A 20,295-nucleotide genomic window follows, 5' to 3' on the forward strand; every position below is an offset into this window, starting at 1 on the left:
TCCAATACAAAAGGTTGATTGAACTAAAAACTAGAATCTACAATCAAAGTTAGTTTCAATTCACGAACGTCAAATAATGTCGTAGATCGAAATGTCTCAAGCCAAGGGTGATTCATACCGAAATTCCGCCGGAGGCGAAAAAAATTTCTGACTGACTGATCAAGTAATTTACCGTTACTACCATCAATATTAACACGTGCAATTCAAATTACTCTTTCATTGGTTTATTATCGGTGAAAAAAGTGACTTTTGGTGATAAAAGTGACCATTTTTCGGAAAATAGTGACTTTAGTGACCAAATGATGAAAAAAGTGACTTTTTAGTGACTGACCCAAAAAAAGTGACCAAGTCACTAAAAAGTGACTCGCTACCAGCCCTGCACACTTTCTCATTGATGTGTACTGTTTACATGCTGTCAAACTCGAAGTCGTGTTTTTCGATTTAACGAAAATGGAGGTTAACCAATGCTAGTCGAGAGAAGAAATTCTTCCCAAACATCTGGAATTTCCTGACCTGTCGCACCGGCAGTTGGGAAAAATGTTGAACAATCACCATTCAACCGTCTCCAGAGTATTGAAGCGGTTCCAGGAGCGGATGTTGTTGGACCGGGGCAAAAGATCTGGTAGATCGCCGGGACCGGAGAACAAAAAGACGGAGAGGAAGGTGGAGCAGATGATTAACGCAAATTCCAACGTCTCAAGCCGTGATTTGGCTAAAAAGATCGGCATGTCGCAGAGCTACGTCCAGAATGCAAAGAAGAGAGCTGGACTACATACATACATACAAGGTAGAACTTCCCAAACCGCGATGAGCGGCAACTACGGGCACGGAAGCTGTACGAGAAGATGCTGACAAAATATGGGTGCTGTGTGATGGACGACGAAACGTAAATAAAAGCCGATTTTAAGCAAATCTCGGGGTTATAGTTTTTCACCGGCAAGAGGGTTCGATGTAGACGACAAATTTAAGAAGAAGAAAATGTCGAAGTTCTCCTTCAAATATCCCGTTTGGCAGGCCATCTGCTCTTGCGGACTGAGGAGTGAGCCTTTCGAGACAAAGAGCACAGTTAATGGCGAGGTCTACAAATCTAAGTGCCTCGAAAAGCGCCTTTTGCCGTTCTTGCAGCAGCACGACGAAGCTCTAGTATTTTGCCCAGATTTGGCATCATGTCGCTATTCTTAGTGTCCTGGAGTGGTATGAGGCCAATTCTGTCCATTTTGTTCCAAAGGACATGAACCCACCAAACTGTCCGGAGCTGCGTCCGGTCGAGCAGTACTGGGTAATAATTTGGAAGAGCAAGCTGTTGAGAAAATGAAAAAAAAACTGAAAAACTGGTATGCGTTCAATTGATTCTAAACATTATTAGAGAATTGGCATGACATTTTCAGTGTCGCAATAATTTCGTGTTCGCCCTTTATTTTAACAAAATGGCCAAAAAGCTTGTTTAAATTTCTTTTCGTTAGCGAAAACAAAGATAAACTAAGTCAGTTTAAGCACTAAGGTAATTCACTTTTTCATGGTCATGTTTCTGATGTTTTTTGGCCATGGTAAATCGCATGTTTCTTACACGATTTCGACATGAACAGTTCAGATTCATAATCCTCGACTGGTACTGACAATGGTTCGATCACCACAACTATTAAACTAAACTGTTCTTAATCCAAGTAATGTCTACCAAACCAAGGAAGGAAACTCTATAAAAAAAAAAACAATAAAAAAAAGTAACTATTATTTGATTATCGATTTCTGGCAGATTTGGAAGCAAAATCCGAATTCAAAAATTAAATTCTTTAAAACAGTTTTAGTGGAATGTTTATTTTAATCAAACGCGTTTTAGTAATGTGTATTATGTTGTTTTTTTCTCTCGTTTTAGGTCAACGGTCACAAATTTATGGCCACATTCTTACGTCAGCCTACGTTTTGCTCGCACTGTCGAGAGTTTATATGGTAAGAATATATTTACTGTTTTATTTTAGATTCTCGTATTCGTTTTATTCTACAAAATTCAATAAATATGATTCAAAAATATGTAGGTACCACTGAAGACTGAAAGATAAAAAATGAAATGAAAAGCTCTGAATTTGCAATTTGAAATTCAATTTTGAATCACTACGAGAAAATATGAATAATAAATTCGAATGAATGTTTTGAATATTAATTCTAATTTGTTGTAGATTTGGAACATTACTCATAAATCCAAACCTAAAAATGACTTCTGAATTAGGAATTTCAATGATAAACTGTGAAAATTCCATTTGAACTTTGAATGTAAATTTGGAACGCAATATACTCTACACATTAACTTTTATTATAAACTAGCTGACCCGGTGTGCTTTGCTACACCTTTCAGAATCAAATAATATTTTTAGGAATTATTTAAATTTTTATTGTTTTGTTGGGATTATTTTATCTAAATCAAATTGTAACGTAATTCATAAGCAACCGCTATAAAATGAGAACTGCAGCTGGAGTTTCGATTTGCAACACAAAGATCACTTAAACTTATATTCTGAATCATGATCAATAAATTTGTTTTAAAGATCTGATAATTTTTATCTGTTTCCTTAAGCTTCGCCTTAAAAAAGCAGGGTCCCAAATTATTCGTTCGCAAACAATCTAATTTACAAAATATGGTTGTTTTTGCTTGATATGTTCTGGATTTATGCTAAAAAACTGATAAGTGAGCCCCCCTGTCCTTCCCTTCACCCCTTACTGAATGGAGATCGTGATCTTTAATAATCATACCCATTTTTTCGTTCCCAAAAATCCTCTTATATCAGATATAGTCCCATTCATTGATAATTTTTTAATCTTTACAAAAACAATTATATGGAGCCTCCTCCTTTCTTCCCCTCTCTTCACTGTAAAGCGTAAGGGTCTATAGCAATCGTAGAAACATATCTCGTAACCAAGTACCTTTCCATGTCATATTTGTTTCCATTTGTTGGCTTTGATAGCATAAATTGAGAACTTATGCTAACAAAATTGTATTGGCCTTACCCCCCTTCTCCCATGTACCTACTCACTGAAAGGAGAATGGTGTGTCAAATAATCATAGAATCATACCCAATTGATTTTCCATGTTAAGTTTTGTCCATTTATAGGATTTTGTAAAAAAAAGTTAAATGTAAGCTTTTCTCTTCCCTTCCCATTTTCCCAATTCTATTATCCTACTGCAAGAAAGGAATTGTTTCACATAGAAAAATTTCTCGTGTTGAAATATCATCTCATGCCGAATCTGGTTTTATTTGCGTAGTAAATTCTTGAGTTGTGCATAAACTTGAAAGAGAGTATCATCCCCCTTTCTGTTCTCCCCATTGAATGGAGGGGTGAGAACTTAATATTCATAAAAGTATTTTTCGTACTCAAACACATTTTGATGCCAAATTTGGTTTCATTTGCTCGATTAATTCTCGAGTTATGCAAAAAAAATTGTATGGAAGCCCCTGTTTCCCCCTTTATATCTTTCCGCTGAAAAGGTGGGGCTTCAATTTATAATAGAAACATTTCTTGTATCCAAATACCCTCACATGCCGAATATGGTTCAATTTCGATCAGCTCTCCAGTTATACTAAAAATTGTAAGGGAGACCTCTCCTCCTTCTTTTCATCCTCCTCTTTGAAGAAGAGAGGGATATCAAATATTCATAGAAGCATTTCTCGTACCCAAATATTGTTCCGTGAAAAATTTGGTTCCATTTGCTGTTGTAGTTCTTGAGTTATACAGTAAAAACTGTATGAAACTTCCTCCCTCTTTCCTTTCTCCCCGCTGGAAGTAGAAAGGGGTCTAAAACAATCATTAGTACATGTCACGTTCCCAAACACCCGCCCATGCCAAGTTTGGTTTCATTTGCTTAATTTGTTTTTGAGTTATGTAAAAAACTTTAAAAGAGGTACCCTCCCCCCTTTATATCTCCCTACTGGAAAGAGGGAGGGGTTTCAAATGATCTTAGAAATATTTTTCGTATCCAAATACCCTCCTATGCTAAATTTGGTTCCATTTGCTTTATTAGTTTTTGAATTATGTAAAAAAATGTAAAAGAGCCCCCCCCCCCGCTGTCTACTGAAAAGTGGGAGGGGTCTCAAATAAACATTGAAATATTTTTCGTATCCAAATACCTTCCCATGCTAAATTTGGATCCAATATCTTGATTAGTTCTCGAGTTATATGAAAAATTGTAAGGTAGCCCCCCTCCCCCCTTCCTATCACACCACTGAGAGGATGGAGGGGTATCTAATATTCATACAAATATTCTTCGTTCCCAAATACCATCCCATGCCAAATATAATACCATTTGCTTGATTGGTTCTCGAGTTATGCAAAAAATTGTCTTTTGTTTTGGAGGCCCCTCCCCCCCTTTATAAGAGAGGGAGGGGTCTCAAACCACAATAGGAACCTTCCCCTGCCTCCAATACCCCCACATGCCAAGTTTCACGCAAATCGGTTCAGTAGTTTCCGAGTCTATAGGGAACAGACAGACAGACAGACAGACAGACAGACAGACAGACAGACAGACAGACAGAAATTCATTTTTATATATATAGACTAGCTGACCCGGTGGGCTTTGCTACACCTTTCAGAATCAAATGATATTTTCAGAAATCATTCAAATTTTTATTGGTTTTGGTATTATTTTAAATCAAATTATGACGAAATTAATAAGCAACCACTATAAAATGAGAGCTTCAGCTGGAGTTTCAAATTGCAACACAAACCATAACTTATATTCTGAATGTTGATTTATAAATTCGTTTTAAAGATCTGATAATTTTCATCTGTTTCCTTAAGTTTTGCCCTAAAAAAGAAGGGTCCCAAATTAATCGTTCGCAAATAATCTAACTTATAAAGTATGGTTGTTTTTGCTTGATATGTTCTGGATTTATGCTAAAAAACTGATTAGAGAGCCCCCCCCCCCTTGTCCTTCCCTTCACCACCTGCTGAATGGAGGTTGTAATCTTTAATAAACATTTTTTTCGTTCCCAAAAATCCTCTTATATCAAATATAGTTCCATTGGTTGATAAGTATTTAAGCTTTACAACAAAAATTGTATGGAGCCCCTTTTTTTCTTTCCCTCTCTACACTGTAAAGCATAAGAGTCTATAACAATCGTAGAAACATATCTCGTAACCAAGTACCTTTCCATGCCATATTTGTTTCCTTTTGTTGGTTTCGTAAGCATAAATTGAGAACATATGCTAACAAAATTGTATTGGGTTCACCTCCCTCCTCCCATGTACCTTCTCACTGAAAGGAGAATGATGTGTCAAATAATCATAGATTCATACCAAAATGATTTTCCATGTTAAGTATTGTCCATTTCTCGGATTTTGTAAAATAAAAGTTAAATGTAAGCTCCCTTCCCTTCCTATATTCCATGTTATGCCCAATTTGGTTTTATTTAAGTAGTAGATTTTTGATTTATGTATAAACTTGAAATGGAGTACCATCCTCCTTTTCCGTGCTCTTCTTTCAATAGAAGGATGATAACTTAATATTCATAAAAGTATTTTTGATGATTATGATGAAATTTGGTTTCATTTGCTCGATTAATTCTCGAGTTATGCAAAAAAAAATGGAAACCGCTACAAAAAAAAAAAAAAAACCCCTTCTTCCTTTATATCTTACCGCTTAAAAGCTATGGCTTCAGTTTATAATAGAAACATTTCTCGTATCCAAATACACGCACATGTCAAATATGGTTCAATTTGCTTGATCAGCTCTTCAGTTATACTGAAAATTGTAAGGGAAACCTCGCCTCCCCCTTTTCATCCACCTCTTCGAAAGAGTGAGGGATACCAAATATTCATAGAAGCATTTCTCGTACCCAAATATCGTTCCATGCCAAATTTGGTTCCATTCTCTGTTGTAGTTCTTGAGTTATGCAGTAAAAATTGTATGAAACTTCCCTCCCTCTTTCCTTCCTCCCCGCTGTAAGAAGGAAGGAGTCTCAAACAATCATTAGAACATGTCACGTTCTCAAATACCCGCCCATGCCAAGTTTGGTTCTATTTGCTTAATTACTTTCTTAGTTATGTTGAAAACTATAAAAGAGGCCCCTCCCCCCTTTATATCTCCCTACTGGAAAGAGGGAGGGGTTTCAAGTGATCATAGAAATATTTTTCGTATCCAAATACCATCCCATGCCAAATTTGGTTCCATTTGCTTTATTAGTTTTTGAACTATATAAAAAAAATAAGAAAGAGGCCCCTCCCCCTTTCAACTGGAAAGAGGGAGGGGTCTCAAATAATCATTGGAATATTTGTTGTATCCAAATTCCTTCCCATGCCAAATTTGGATCCAATATCTTGATTAGTTCTCGAGTTATATGAAAAATTGAGGGGTGGCCCCCGTCCTCCCCTTCCTATCACGCCACTAAAAGGAGGGAGGGGTACCAAATATTCAAAGAAATATTCCTCGTTCCCAAATACCACCCCATGCCAAATATGATACCATTTGCTTGATTGGTTCTCGAGTTATGCAAAAAATTGTCTTTTGTTTTGGAGGCCCCTCCCCCCCTTTATAAGAGAGGGAGGGGTCTCAAACCACAATAGGAACCTTCCCCTGCCTCCAATACCCCCACATGCCAAGTTTCACGCAAATCGGTTCAGTAGTTTCCGAGTCTATAGGGAACAGACAGACAGACAGACAGACAGACAGACAGACAGACAGACAGACAGACAGAAATTCATTTTTATATATATAGATTATATTTTTCGATCTTTATTCTCGATCCGATACCTAGTGAATTTAATTTTGAATTCCTTTTTTTATTTGATCTTTAATTTTAGAACCATTTGATTTTTTTTGTTCAGAAAGCTATGTAAATAATCAGGAATAGTGGCATTCTTGTTTTCCTTATCTTTGTTGTTGATTACTGATTCTGTTCGTTTGTTTTGCGTTTTCAAAATCTCAAAATGTGCAGAATCAGAATGGGGGTAGGCTTAATAGCGGCACGTTATCCAAACATACGGGAAAATAGTGCCTGGCTTGCACTTTTTTAAACATCAAATTAACCGTTATTTCCGTAAAATTCTTTCCTTAAATTTACAACCACACAGGGGGCTAGGCAAACAAGGATACCAATGCCAAGGTAAGCGCCAATCCGGTTTCACAGTGTTTGATGTCGCTTTCTATTACTCTCTCTCTCTCTCTCTCTCTCTCTCTCTCTCTCTCTCTCTCTTTGTGTCGCAATGTATGTTGTGTTTTCCCTGCCTTCGATTTCATACACCTGCCTACACTGTCCTTCATCACACCTTTATTGGTGTCAACAAGCTTTTTAACGGTTCTACTTTTCATACTTAAATCTTAGTAAAGCACAAAATAGTTTCAAAATACTCAAGAGATCATTAACTCGTCTGCACCTTTTTACAACCAGTGATATAATGGTGTACCTTAATGTACAGAAATGAACAGTAGTTGTTCACAGTTTGGACCTTATGGTATATCAGGTGCTCACATACAATTGCAGGAAGATAGTAGTCCCGAATTGTTTCAAACAGTCAGTTTTCAGACAAAATTTTTTAAGCATTACACTTCCCAGTTCACTTCTCTCAAATGCTTTCACCGCCACTAATTTTCTTTCCTGTGACGCTACTGCAACAAGTGCTCCCCTTTTTCCTGTGCAAATTTTGCATTAGCATCGTCAATTGAACTCTAAACATCCCCCTGCTAATTCTCGTTGCAGTCTGCACGTGCGTCGTTCACAAAAGGTGCCATAGTTCAGTCGTAACCAAATGTCCAAAGAAGAAAGATGAGGTATGTATAATACTCCTGCCATTGATTATTGACTCAAAAATTTCAGCCGATTAAAACTAATCCGTTCAAAGTCCTCCTCCAAGCAGCAACAAGCCCAGCCGACGCCCCAGGATGCGGCCCAGCGCTTCAATGTAAATATACCACATAGGTTTTCAGTGCACTCGTTCAAGCGGTTGACGTTCTGCGATCACTGCGGCTCGCTGCTGTACGGCATCATCCGGCAGGGCCTGAAGTGCGAGGTCTGCAACATGAACATCCACCGGCGCTGCGAGGGCAACGTGGCCAACAACTGTGGCATCAACACGAAGCAGCTGGCCGAGCTGCTGAACGAGATTGGCATCACCATGGATAAAACACCACCACGTAGATCTAAGGTGAGTTGGAGTTGATTGATTGATCATAAAAAACCATTAAATTAATAAAATCAAAAAGTTTCCTCGACGAGGATGGGATTCGAACCCACGCGTGCAGAGCACATTGGATTAGCAGTCCAACGCCTTAACCTCTCGGCCACCTCGTCATGTTGGGGAAGGGGGCGCTAAGAGCGAATCACACTGGGTTTTCACATCTGTTCTTAGGGTGAACGTTGCAAATTTATTACCACTTCGAATCGCTGATAACAGAAGATTGTTATGACTTTCCAAAACGTTATCGAAGATTAGTTCAATTTTGATTGGCACATAAACGTTCAACGAATGATATTATTCCAATGGTTATTATGAAGCTTATGTTCTGAGCGCTTGGACATAGGAAGATATGTTACGCAAAAGAAACTAAATTAATCCATTTGATTAAAATTGCTCAATCGCGGGTGCTGGTGGTGTTAGCTCTATTGAAATTCCAGAAACACATTTCAGAATGGCAGCCGCACATTCCGAGGGTACTTTCATTGTCAATAAGTCTCGCCCAATCATAGCCACATGGTCAAAAGAGCCATGTGATTATGATTATGAATGTTTTACATCTTTGATTGGTTAAGGTTGATAATATTGATATATGCGTCTAACTACCTATATAAAAATTTTCATCTTAGCCTTTCTAGTAAAAGATCGACTTGTATATAATGGTGAATGAATATAATGTTTCTTGCAATTTAATACAAGAAATGATCTCACCGATGTTTTTGTGTTGAGTGTTATACTTCACATTTGAGAACCACCTTTTCAGAAGACCGGGAGTAGGCTTCAGGTTGCAATGTAAACGAATCAGAGCAGATATGTTTAGATTCATTTAACCTTATAAACATTCGGATAGGTAGAGTAAAGTGGGGCAAGAGTACGCACTTAGTTGTGTACTTATTGTATCTCTTTAAAGAAAAAAGTATCGATCATAGTAATTAAACCAAATTAAAGTAAGGCTCTTTACCTTGATTGTATGACGCAAAAAGTTTTGATAACGTTTGTAAACATTGATAAAAAATCATATTTTTCAAAAACTACCAAAGCGTACTCTTACCCCACCAGTGGGGCAAGAGTACGCATGAGGTGGGGCAAGAGTACGCATAAAATAAGCTCATTGTATTTTATTCTGGTCCGGTGTAAGTGAGGTCTTGAATCATTATAATCGTTTATTAAACAAAACAAAACCTTTATTTCACAAAAAATAGTTAAAATAAAACAGTGAATTCATATTCCATGGGTTAAAAACTGAAAATCAAGGATTCTGTTATAAAATCAAATCGAAGAAAAAAAAAACAAACAGAAGTAAAAGAGCTTTAAGCAGCTTTGCCTTTCGTGGTCTCTTTGCTCCTTTTGGAGCCTCAGAGCCTTTAGGAGGCTTTTCTTTCAATGTCGTGTTGGTTCCTTTTGCAGTGTCTGTTTCACTTGTAAGTTTGCATTGCGCCGGCGGTTTTGCCTTTTTCTGTTGAAGATTGGATTCCAATTTTTGCTTGACGGGAGTGCTCGTGATGATTTCAGACTTTTGGCCTTTCTTCCGGCTTTGTTGAAGGTCCTTACGCTTCGGAAGTGGTCGAATCACTGCAGGAGTCACATATGATCGTTTCGAAGCTTCAGTGGTTTTTCATAATCAATGGATTCCACTCGCCCTGAAATTGAAGGCAGTGGATCGTGAGCTTCATAACGCTTCGGTTTGACCTGCTGTTTCGGCAATAGGCTTTCAGCAATCCGGCGCTTCGATTCTCCGTCCTTCAACCGCTGCCTGGCGTTTTCCAGCATCTCCGGAGAGAAAATCTCCCGGCTGGTTTTCCTTTGTACGTCCTGATTATTGAAAACATGATTATTCTTTGGGTTAGCTTTCCAAATGCTATCAAAAAGACGAAGGAAACCAACGCGTACTCTTGCCCCACCAAATCTGCGTACTCTTGCCCCCTACGACCATTTGTGAAAAAAGCTAAAAGTGCTTAATATACCGATCTTATCCTAGCTTAAGTGTTCCACAGCTTTAATCTATATTGATTATGTGTCCTTTGTCACGTATGCAGATTTGATTAGCGAATTTCCACGAAGCGTAATAATGTTTCCAAATACGCATAAAATTACATAAAAATTGGGAAAACTAGAACTTAATTCATTTCTCCGACGTGTGCGAACCAAACGACGAACAAAAACACGTATGATCAGCTGAATCGATGACCTTTCAAACCGGTACAGTGTGGCTAGTTTCAGTGTTGTGGTTTACTGTAAAAGCCTAGTGCGTACTCTTTCCGCCTGCGTACTCTTGCCCCACTCTACTCTACAGGTGAATCGCAGGAAAAAAAAGCAAGCCGAGGACAGAAAAAATACATTTGCGTAGACCGCATAAGGGCCAAATAAAACACATCAAAAGAGCAAATTTCACCCTATACGTTCGAGGCTTTCCACAATTATTTTATGATGTTACAACCCCAGACCCGCTTTACAAATCTTTTTATGAAATAACACTTATTCCCCTCTAAATTTTCGGAAATTCCGATGGACACTTCTGCACTTCCTTCCAGCTTTCACATTAAGCCACTTTTAGTTAATCCCCGACTGTATTACGTACTGAAAATAAAAAAAATTGTAAAACTTTCGCGGACGGAAAGAAAAATTCGTGGCAAAAGTCATCGCCTACTTCTCCCGATTGTCCAAAAAAGCTTACCTGTGCAAAATTTAGTTCAGTCGGACTTAAATGAGAGGTGCTTCAGAGCGCTCAAAGTTTCGGTTTTTCACACTAAAAAATCATCAAGGGGGGGAACCCAAGATAATCAGTAAATTGAAATGTTAATTTTGATGCCAAATAACTTAAATATGCACAAAACATCGAAATCTGACGTTATTTTGAAAAAAATTTATTGGTCAAAAATCGACTTTTAAATTTTAAAAATCACCAAAGGGGGGAAACAAATCATTAATTTTTGATGTCAAATAACTTAAAACACATCAAACATCAAAATCTGATGTTATCTCGAAACAAAAGCATTTTGGTCAAAAATCACATAAAGATTTAAAAAATCTCCAAAGAGGGACCAAATCCGTAAAATTGTAATTTTAATTTTGAGGCCAAATCACTTAGAAATGCATGAAACGATGAGATCTGGTGTTATCTTGAAAAAAAACTTTGGCCAAAAATCGACGGTGAGGTACAGTTCGGACAAAACTGTTTACTAAAAGTAATGAAACTTCAAGCAATTTTATCTTTTAAAAAAATGCACCAAAAGTTTTTTTTTAAACATTTTTAGGGAATTTTAAACCCTTACGGGGATATTTTAAATTTACCCAACAATTTGCGCCGAGATCTTCGATTGTCCCCAAGATTTTAAATATGGTTGATTTAGCGACTTGATGTTTCGAAAAAAAAAATTGAACCATTCATACGCATTTTTTACATTTAGTTAACATTCTTCTGAATATGAAAAAAAAACTTATAAATCATATGCAAATTTCAAACATAACAAAGCTTCAAAATGGCGATATAGATTCATCATTCGAATTTTTTTATTTTTGTTTAGATTTGCAAGTCGGATCAGAAAAACATAATTTGAATAAAGAATAATTATAATGAAACCCAAAATATCCGAATTATGATTAAGGATTCCTGATTGCGGGCTATGAAATTGATTAAAATTATTGGCTCATATTTCTAAACTCAGAAACCATTTTTATGTACACTGAAAAACCCGTATTGAAAATCTGAAACAGTTTGAAACATTAAATTTCGATCTCAGGTTTAAAATTCAGATTCAGATCGTAAATGAGTTCCACAATTAAAATAAAATTATCAAGATGACTATTTCGGTAAGGAATTTAAATAGCAATAGATCTCAGCCTTATAATTCTGATTCTTAGTTCATTTTTACAATTAAACCAAAGTTAATTCGTATGCACAATTCAGCTGAAAATGACAAAAATTAAGTAGAATTTGAATTCATTTTGCAAGTTTTGTCTTGTGAAAAAGTTATTTAAAAAAAACATTCTCAGGATTTGATTTATAATTAAAAGTAATTGATGATAAAGAAACGTGTATCTTCCCTTAAAGAAATTGCAGGGAATTCCAAATGTTTTGGCATATTATTTTATAATGTTAATAAAATAATATTAAAGTTTTTTCAAGAACCTAATTTCAAACTACAATCTTTAACTAGGACCTTTGCAAAAATCAGATTTGAACCGCAAAATTTGATTCTTTAGTTTTTCCTTTGAAAATTGGATTTATTTTCGGTAATTTTACGAAATTTAAAGCTTTCTTAAGAAAAAAAACTTGTTGTAAGTTCAAATCAAATAAGCAAAATTAAGCTGACCAGATTACCCGGTTTAACCTGGACTTGCCTAGATATTTGATAAAAACAAATTGGGAAAGGTTCGGACCTGTTTCCGGATTCATTCACATTTTTTTTTCTGGAAAATCATATAAAAAAAACTCAAATCACATCATCATAATTTCGAATTTTGTCGCCTAAATATGAAATTTCTCAAGCTAGATTTATTAGAATGAACATAAACGAATTTTCGAGAGGTTTAAATACGATTCAAAATCTGGTTATGTTTTTCGATGCAAAAATAATGATTAAGAGTAAGTTTCCTTTTTGGTTACTAAAGGAATCCTTATACAAATCCTAATCATCATTTGAAAGATTTAAGGATGAATTTGCAAAAGTTTATATTTAACACGAAAAACTATTTATGTAAAAGAACTTAAGAATGAATAATCAAATAGTATATAAAAATTATATTTTAATTTTTTTTGTTCTTACCTACATTGTTTGAGCAAAAACGTCATAGAAAAAAATTGGCCACCAAAATCCCCCCTTCCGCCCCATGAGCTAGTCCTTCCTACGACTCTGCCAGAGGATATGATACTCAATCCTTGATTTGATAGTTTTGGTTAGGTGATATTTTAAGTTTATACAAGAAAACTGGTTCTACACGATCATTTTGACGTCATCTGAAATAGTGGGTGCTTTTTCTTTTAAATATGAGGTTACTTAATATAAGAATGCAGATTTTCCGATCGTACTAATGGATTTTCGAATCATAGAAAAATAATATAACTTTTGCGAAGCTTTCCTACCCACCCAAATTTCGAGATATTTCATTTGAAATATCGTTCCCAAAAAAATTCTTCAAAGTCCTGATTTCAGCCTAGATTCTTCCAGTTTCTTGCACAATGAACGCTAGCATCTGAAGCTTCAAATTCCAGAACCCCAGACATCTTGCATTTTTTTGATTTCCTAATACATAAAGTGTATGAATTTGCTTTTATTTTCTTCCATAATCATCCCATGAGAATTGTATTGAAAAATTTTAACTTACTTACTTAATGATCCCGCGCCGATCCTCCGGTGCATAGGGCCATGGTAAAAGACCTCCACTGTTGACGATCCAGAGCCAGCGTCTTCACCTGGTCCCAGTCAAGATTCTCGTCGACAGTTCGGATTTCAGCGGCTAGGCTTCGCCGCCACGAGTTTCTGGGTCTGCCTCTTCATCGATGTCCTTCTGGATTCCAATCTAGCGCCTCTCTGCAAATCTCGTTTTCATCTTTTCGCAGCGTGTGCCCAATCCATCTCCACTTACGTTCCCGAATATCGATTTCTAGCGCCCTTTGATGACACCGGCGATGTAGTTCCTCATTTGAGATCCAGTTGCCAGGCCACCAAGCGCGGATGATATTCCGCAGCGGTTTACAAATACTTGCAGTTTTCGCGTCGTTACCGCATATGTGCACCAAGTTTCACACCCGTACAGCAATACGGAATTAACGTTTGAGTTGAAGATTCGGATTTTCGTTCGTAGAGAGATCTCGCGTGACCGCCAGATGTTTCGGAGACTCGCAAATGCGAAACGGGCCTTTCTGATCCGGGTTTCGATGTCTTTCCTGGTACCACCATCAGGCGTTATCTGGCTACCAAGATACTGGAAGCACTCCACTTTCTCAACTTGTTGCCCAGCTACCATGAAACTGGAGGGATTTCCTGTGTTGATCTCCATCGACTTGGTCTTTCCGACATTAACTTTGAGACCTGCTGCCTTGGAACTTTCGGTGAGGTCGTCGAGTTTGCTCTGCATGTCCGGTTGTGTTTGGGCGAGCAATACAATATCATCAGCCAGGTCAAGGTCGTTCAGTTGCTCCATTGTTGAAGGATTCCACGGCAATCATCGGTTCGGTGCACAGTCAATCGATCCAGTCAGAATCTCGTCCATTACGATTTGAAAAAGTAGCGGTGATAAGATACATCCTTGTCTCACTCCAGCAGTTACCGGGATTGGATCGGACAAGACACCGTCGTGCAAGACCTTGCACGAAAATGCCTCGTATTGTGCTTCGATGAGATGGACTAGTTTCTCTGGTACTCCTCTCCGCCTTAGAGCCGCCCAGATGTTTTCATGGTTAAGTCGGTCAAATGCTTTTTCGAAATCAACGAACACCAGCAGAAGAGAGTCCTGGAATTCGTTGATTTGTTCCAGTATGATTCGTAGCGTTGTGATGTGGTCCACACATGATCGTCCGGATCGGAATCCAGCTTGTTGCCGTCGGAGTGTAGCGTCGATTTTCTCCTGGATCCTGTTCAGGATCACTTTGCAGAGTACTTTGAGGGTAGTACAGATCAACGTTAGTTACCGCACTCTGTCAGGTCTCCTTTCTTCGGGACCTTTACGAGGATACCCTGCATCCAGTCGGCCGGGAATGTTACAGTATCCCAGATGTCAGCGAAAAGACGGTGCAGCATTTGTGCTGACAGGGCTTTCAGCATTTCAGCAGGGATGCAATCGATCCCAGGTGCTTTGTTGGATTTCATGTTTTTGATTTCCGCTTCTATTTCAGCCAGCGAGGGCGCTTCCGAGTTGACGCCATTTATGCGGCTTACTGTTGGCGCTTCGAGCTGCGGGTTCGGTTGGCCATCGCTATTCGTGACTCGGAAGAGTTGTTCGAAGTACTCAGTCCATCGTTTGAGCTGATCTGTTCGATCGGTCAATAACTGACCTGCTCGATCTTTTAGCGGCATTCTTGCATTAGTCCTTGCACCGCTGAGGCGGCGAGAGATGTCATAAAGTAATCGGATATCTCCATTGGCGGCGGCTCTTTCTCCCTCTTCGGCTAGGGAGTTTGTCCAGGCTCTCTTGTCTCGTCTACAAGCTCGTTTAACTGCCTTTTCCAGCTCCGCATATCGTAAGCGGGCGGCTGCTTTGGCTGACCCGGTACCTGCCTGCTCAATTCCGACTTTCGCCTTTCTCCGATCATCGACCATCATCCAAGTTTCATCCGACATCCATTCACTTCTTCTTCCTCAAACTTTACCGAGAGTACCATGGCTCGTCGTGATAAAGGCATTCTTGATTCCACACCACTGTTCTTCGACTGTTCCGTCTGTCGGCAATTCCGAGGCTCGGGATTCTAGCTGTTCAACGTATGCCCTTTTCACCTCTGGATTCTCCAACCGGCGGATGTCGTATCGACACCCGACTTTCTCCTCGCGCCGTTGGACACGCGCAACTCTCAGTCGTATTTCACCAAGGACGAGGTGATGGCCATACGCAATGTCTGCGCTTCGTTTGTTGCGGACATCAAGAAGGCTCCTTCTCCATTTTCGGCTGATGCAGATATGGTCAATTTGATTTTCTGTTCGGCCATCTCGGGATACCTAAGTGACCTTATGTGCTGGTCGATGGGGGAAGAGCGATCCACCGATCACCATGTTGTTGTTGCCACAAAATTCTACAAGCAGCTCTCCGTTTTCGCTCATCTGTCCTAGGCCATGGCGCCGTTTCTCGCTTTGAATTCTAAATTACTTTAATTTTTTTAGATTTTCCTAATTTACGATTCTATTTTCAATTAGATTTAAACTTGCTTGAAAAATTTTCATACATGGAGATTTGATGAAAGCTGAGTACGATACCTCTGTAGCATGGCTGATTTCTGATTCATTGTTGTTAAAAACGTCTATTTGAAATGAGGCCATATGAAAGAAATTATTCTTGCTTTCAACGTAAGTGTACGAACTAAATATCAATTTTTGTTCAGTGACATTTGTATCTCATTGTAAAACGTTTCTTTTATATTGCTGTTCAAACAAGAAACATATTTGAACATGGGTTGTTTATAAGTCGCTGATATTCCCGTTACAATCCAATTTTGAAAATCTCTAGAAACAAATTCAACAGTAGGAAGTTATAATCTGTTTCTAGACTGTTTTTAATTTTATTTTTTACTAATCGCATTTTTGTAGATATTAGATTATTTGACTGAAATCAGAAATCAAAATTTAAGAAAGATATTAGAAATGAACGTTTTTCGAGGTAGAAAATCCTCGTTGAATGCGATTTGAAAAAATATGAGCTCGATCGGCCCATATTTCTACACTGTCTAATATTGTTATTTAATTTTATTGAAAGATAAATAAATATTTAATTCGTAACATTGGAGTTGCTTCGTAGAGTAGCGGCAAGCGAAAAAACGAGAAATCTCCTACTTGGTTGTGTGTTAAGCTTTTTAAATGTGTTAAGCCTTTTAAAAAAATTCTAAGCAAATATGAAAAAAACCTTGTGAAAATTTTTCGACATAACTCGAACAACACACAAGTTCTATAGAAGTTCCGGATAGAACTAAAAAGTTCGCTCGAAGTTCCACATGGACATCAAAACGTTCAAGGTCGCCTTGTAGGAATCCAATTCAAGTGACATTCTGCTGAACTACATAGTTCCTGTTTTCCATGCTGGACTAACATAATGGGCTGGGAACAACAATATATTGCGGTCATCCTCAACACGATTCATTGCTAATCGTGAAGTTTTATAACCTAAATTCAAATATTCATTTCGAATACATGTATAAGAATGATTCGAGAGGTTTGAAAATGGCAGAGGCCCCTTGACAGATTTCCGCTTGCGTACTTCAATTCCAGTGAACATTTTTAATATTTGTCTTTACAACATCAAACTTTGAATTATTGAAATCAAAGATATTTCGAATAAAAAGACCATTTACGTCTACATTCAAAATTCGGTGTCAGATTATAGCGATTTAAATGAATGTTTTGTAAAAGTGGCATTGCTACTATGAGGCGATGGATAGCGTGCGGTTTGTCTTGATCTACATGACTACATGTGACTTTTCTATGCATAAAATATAGAATAGCAGGGCGTGCTAAGCAATGTACCCTGCACTGCGTGAAAGGAAACAGTTCTTTTTACAAAAGCAATTGAAATATTGAACATCACGGTTAATTCTTTTAGCAGTATTTAAACCAAGCGCCTAGTGATAACTCATCGATCTCGGAGCGGAGCGACGACAGCTCGCTGGACTCGATGTCGACCAAAAGCAGCCAGGACATCGACCCGTCGCTCCAGGGTTCGCAGCTAACGCTGATCAGCCGGGCCTCGTCCAGCCAGCCGTCGAAATCGAGCGGAACGGCCGGCACGACCAGCCACGATGACGACAGCAACCGGGCGGCCGGCGGTGGCCACCTGATCGGCAAAACGTGCCTGACTGACTTCAACTTCATCAAAGTGCTCGGCAAGGGTTCTTTCGGCAAGGTCATGCTGGCCGAACGGAAGGGCACCGACGAGGTGTACGCCATCAAGGTGCTGAAGAAGGACGTGATCCTGCAGGACGATGACGTGGACTGCACGATGACCGAGAAGCGAATTCTGGCCCTGGCCGCCAAACATCCATTCCTGACCGCACTGCACTCGTGCTTCCAGACCCCAGACCGTCTGTTTTTCGTCATGGAGTACGTCAACGGGGGCGATCTGATGTTCCAGATTCAGAGGGCGCGAAAGTTTGACGAACCGCGGGCAGCGTTCTACGCAGCCGAGGTAACGCTGGCGCTGCAATTCCTACACCGGAACGGTGTAATCTACCGCGATTTGAAGCTGGACAACATTCTGCTCGATGCCGAGGGTCACTGCAAGTTGGCCGACTTCGGCATGTGCAAGGTGAGTTGTGTGATCTTGTTGAGTTATTGTTTGGATTCATCTAATCGTAGCTGATTTCAATTGCAGGAGGGCATCACCGGTGATAATTTGACCTCTACGTTCTGCGGCACGCCCGACTACATTGCTCCGGAGATTCTGCAGGAACTGGACTACGGTCCCTCAGTTGATTGGTGGGCTTTGGGTGTGCTGATGTACGAAATGATGGCCGGACAGCCACCGTTCGAGGCGGACAATGAAGACGATCTGTTCGAAGCGATCCTCCGAGATGACGTGCTCTATCCGGTGTGGTTGTCCCGTGAAGCCGTTTCGATTTTGAAGGGTGAGTTTTTTTAATGGTTTTGCGCAAACCGAGTGATAAACAAATGATTTTTTTCTTGTAGGATTCATGACCAAGAATGCAGCCAAGCGGTTGGGCTGTGCCGATGGCGAAAACCAAATCCGCACCCATCCGTTCTTCAAGGATATGGATTGGGAAGCGCTCGAGCAGCGTAAAGTGCGTCCACCATTCCGACCACGAGTGGTAAGTTAGCTCCACGATCTAGGTTAAAAGTTGTTGTATCTGAACGCTTTTTTTATGAACTCTGCAGCGAAGTGCCCGCGACGCGCTCAATTTCGACACCGAGTTCACCAAGGAAGATCCCGTACTGACCCCGGTGCCGAACGACATCATCCGCTGCATCAACCAGGAGGAATTCGCCGGCTTTTCGTTTGTGAATCACGAGTTTGGACCGGAGCGAAAGCTCGTTTGTTAAAGCTTTGGTCTCGTTTTGGAAGAAGAAAAAAAAACGGATATGGAACACTGCCGGTCGCAAGAGGACCGCACTGTGTGTTGCACCTTCCCCTTCCTAGCGTAATATACTAGTCTAGTAAACGAGGTCCCTGCAAATGGCGACGGTGCTCACTGGGCCCAACAAAGTGGTTCCGATTTTGAAGACAAAAAAAGCCGAATTTAACCGACAGTCGCACACAATTATTTTATATTTTATAGTTAAGTAGCAAACAAAACAAAAATGTTGAGTGATTTCCAAAGCCACGTAACCGGAAGGATGTGTCACCAAATGTTTATTTTCGCCTATTATCTAGTCCAATTGAGTGGCCAATTGTGTACCCAACACGTCTTCAAAACACTACTAGGACCCCAATGTCACTTGGTTCGGATTTGCAGGACAGACCGACAACAAATAAGCTAGAACACATGGATAATGGTAACAAAAAAAAAATGCGCGTGCTTACCGCTTACAAAGTGATAAAACCAAAGAATTAAACAAACTAAAAGCAGAACTACACAAACAAAATACAAGAAAAAAAATGAAACAGATGCTCTAGAGGCGATGGAATAAGAGCACTTTGGATGTTAGGATAAACGATTTAGAAATGATCGGATTCGAGTGAGTGCTCCTATTTTAAACCCCGTTTTACCACATTCTGTTGGATTGTACTTTCGACTAATAAGTATTTGCTAATTGGAACTTTGAAATTTTGACAAAAGCGAAAAACCGATACGAGCATTCACTTGATTGTCATTTTACGTGTGTAGAGTGTGATGGTTGGATTGATATCGGCAAGAGCAAAAATATCCTTTTTATGTTTTGTTGAAGATCGTCCTTATTATAAGGTAGAAATGTTCGCAAGCGAACGTTCGCAACCTATCATAGTCATTACGTTTTGTAGGAAGAAACGTGGGAATCTGGAAAAGTTGGCAAACTGCAAGATACACAAATTCTGTGCGTTATATTTTGCATAGTTTTAGGCTAAATCTCGTTTCCTTAACTTTTTTTTTGCTTTAACACGGTCTTAACCGAAATGATACGAACGCATTTGAAATGCACACACACTTTGTTGAAGAATCTGGTTGTTAGGTAGCTTATATTTAGTTTAAGCTTTATCGCCATAATCGTGCGAAGGGAAAAAAACCGATGGCACGTTTGCAATTGATTAGCAAAAAAAAAACATCACACAATTTGTTTGAGAAACAAGTAAAACAACTGCTTTATTTAATACTTTAAATAATTGCTTGTGTGTCAAACTATATAAACTAATGTGCAATATCTTTATTATTATTTTATCAATACACAAAAACATCATCTGATCAGAAAAAACAGTATCGACGTAATCTCATTGTTTATAGTTACTTATTATATTAGATTCAAATGTTGCTTATACATTGTATTCCTTTGAATAATTCAACTA

The 20,295-nt window shown here is 38.8% G+C and overlaps 1 protein-coding gene and 1 non-coding gene across 2 annotated transcripts; one reads left to right on the plus strand and one right to left on the minus strand.

Annotated features, from left to right (window-relative positions):
• Window positions 1-1,875: 1,875 nt before the first annotated feature.
• LOC129755335 (protein kinase C) lies at window positions 1,876-20,289 on the plus strand. Its single transcript, XM_055751769.1, has 8 exons — window positions 1,876-1,947; window positions 7,060-7,091; window positions 7,686-7,756; window positions 7,828-8,130; window positions 17,404-18,105; window positions 18,172-18,424; window positions 18,486-18,625; window positions 18,693-20,289. The coding sequence occupies exons 1-8, from the start codon at window positions 1,892-1,894 to the stop codon at window positions 18,855-18,857; spliced, it is 1,722 nt and encodes a 573-aa protein (XP_055607744.1). The 5' UTR covers window positions 1,876-1,891; the 3' UTR covers window positions 18,858-20,289.
• On the minus strand, window positions 8,195-8,276 carry Trnas-gcu (transfer RNA serine (anticodon GCU)). Its single transcript has one exon. It is a non-coding gene; the product is annotated as a tRNA-Ser (tRNA).
• Window positions 20,290-20,295: the final 6 nt, after the last annotated feature.

This window comes from Uranotaenia lowii, chromosome 3 (genome assembly GCF_029784155.1).
Source record: "Uranotaenia lowii strain MFRU-FL chromosome 3, ASM2978415v1, whole genome shotgun sequence".
Classification (NCBI taxonomy): Eukaryota; Metazoa; Arthropoda; class Insecta; order Diptera; family Culicidae; genus Uranotaenia; species Uranotaenia lowii.

Coding starts and splice junctions, on each gene's coding strand:
- LOC129755335 (XM_055751769.1), top strand. CDS start 1,892: ATGGCCACATTCTTACGTCAGCCTACGTTTTGCTCGCACTGTCGAGAG. Junction 7,092..7,685: donor ACAAGGATACCAATGCCAAG/GTAAGCGCCAAT, acceptor TTCTCGTTGCAG/TCTGCACGTGCGTCGTTCAC. Junction 18,626..18,692: donor CACCATTCCGACCACGAGTG/GTAAGTTAGCTC, acceptor TGAACTCTGCAG/CGAAGTGCCCGCGACGCGCT.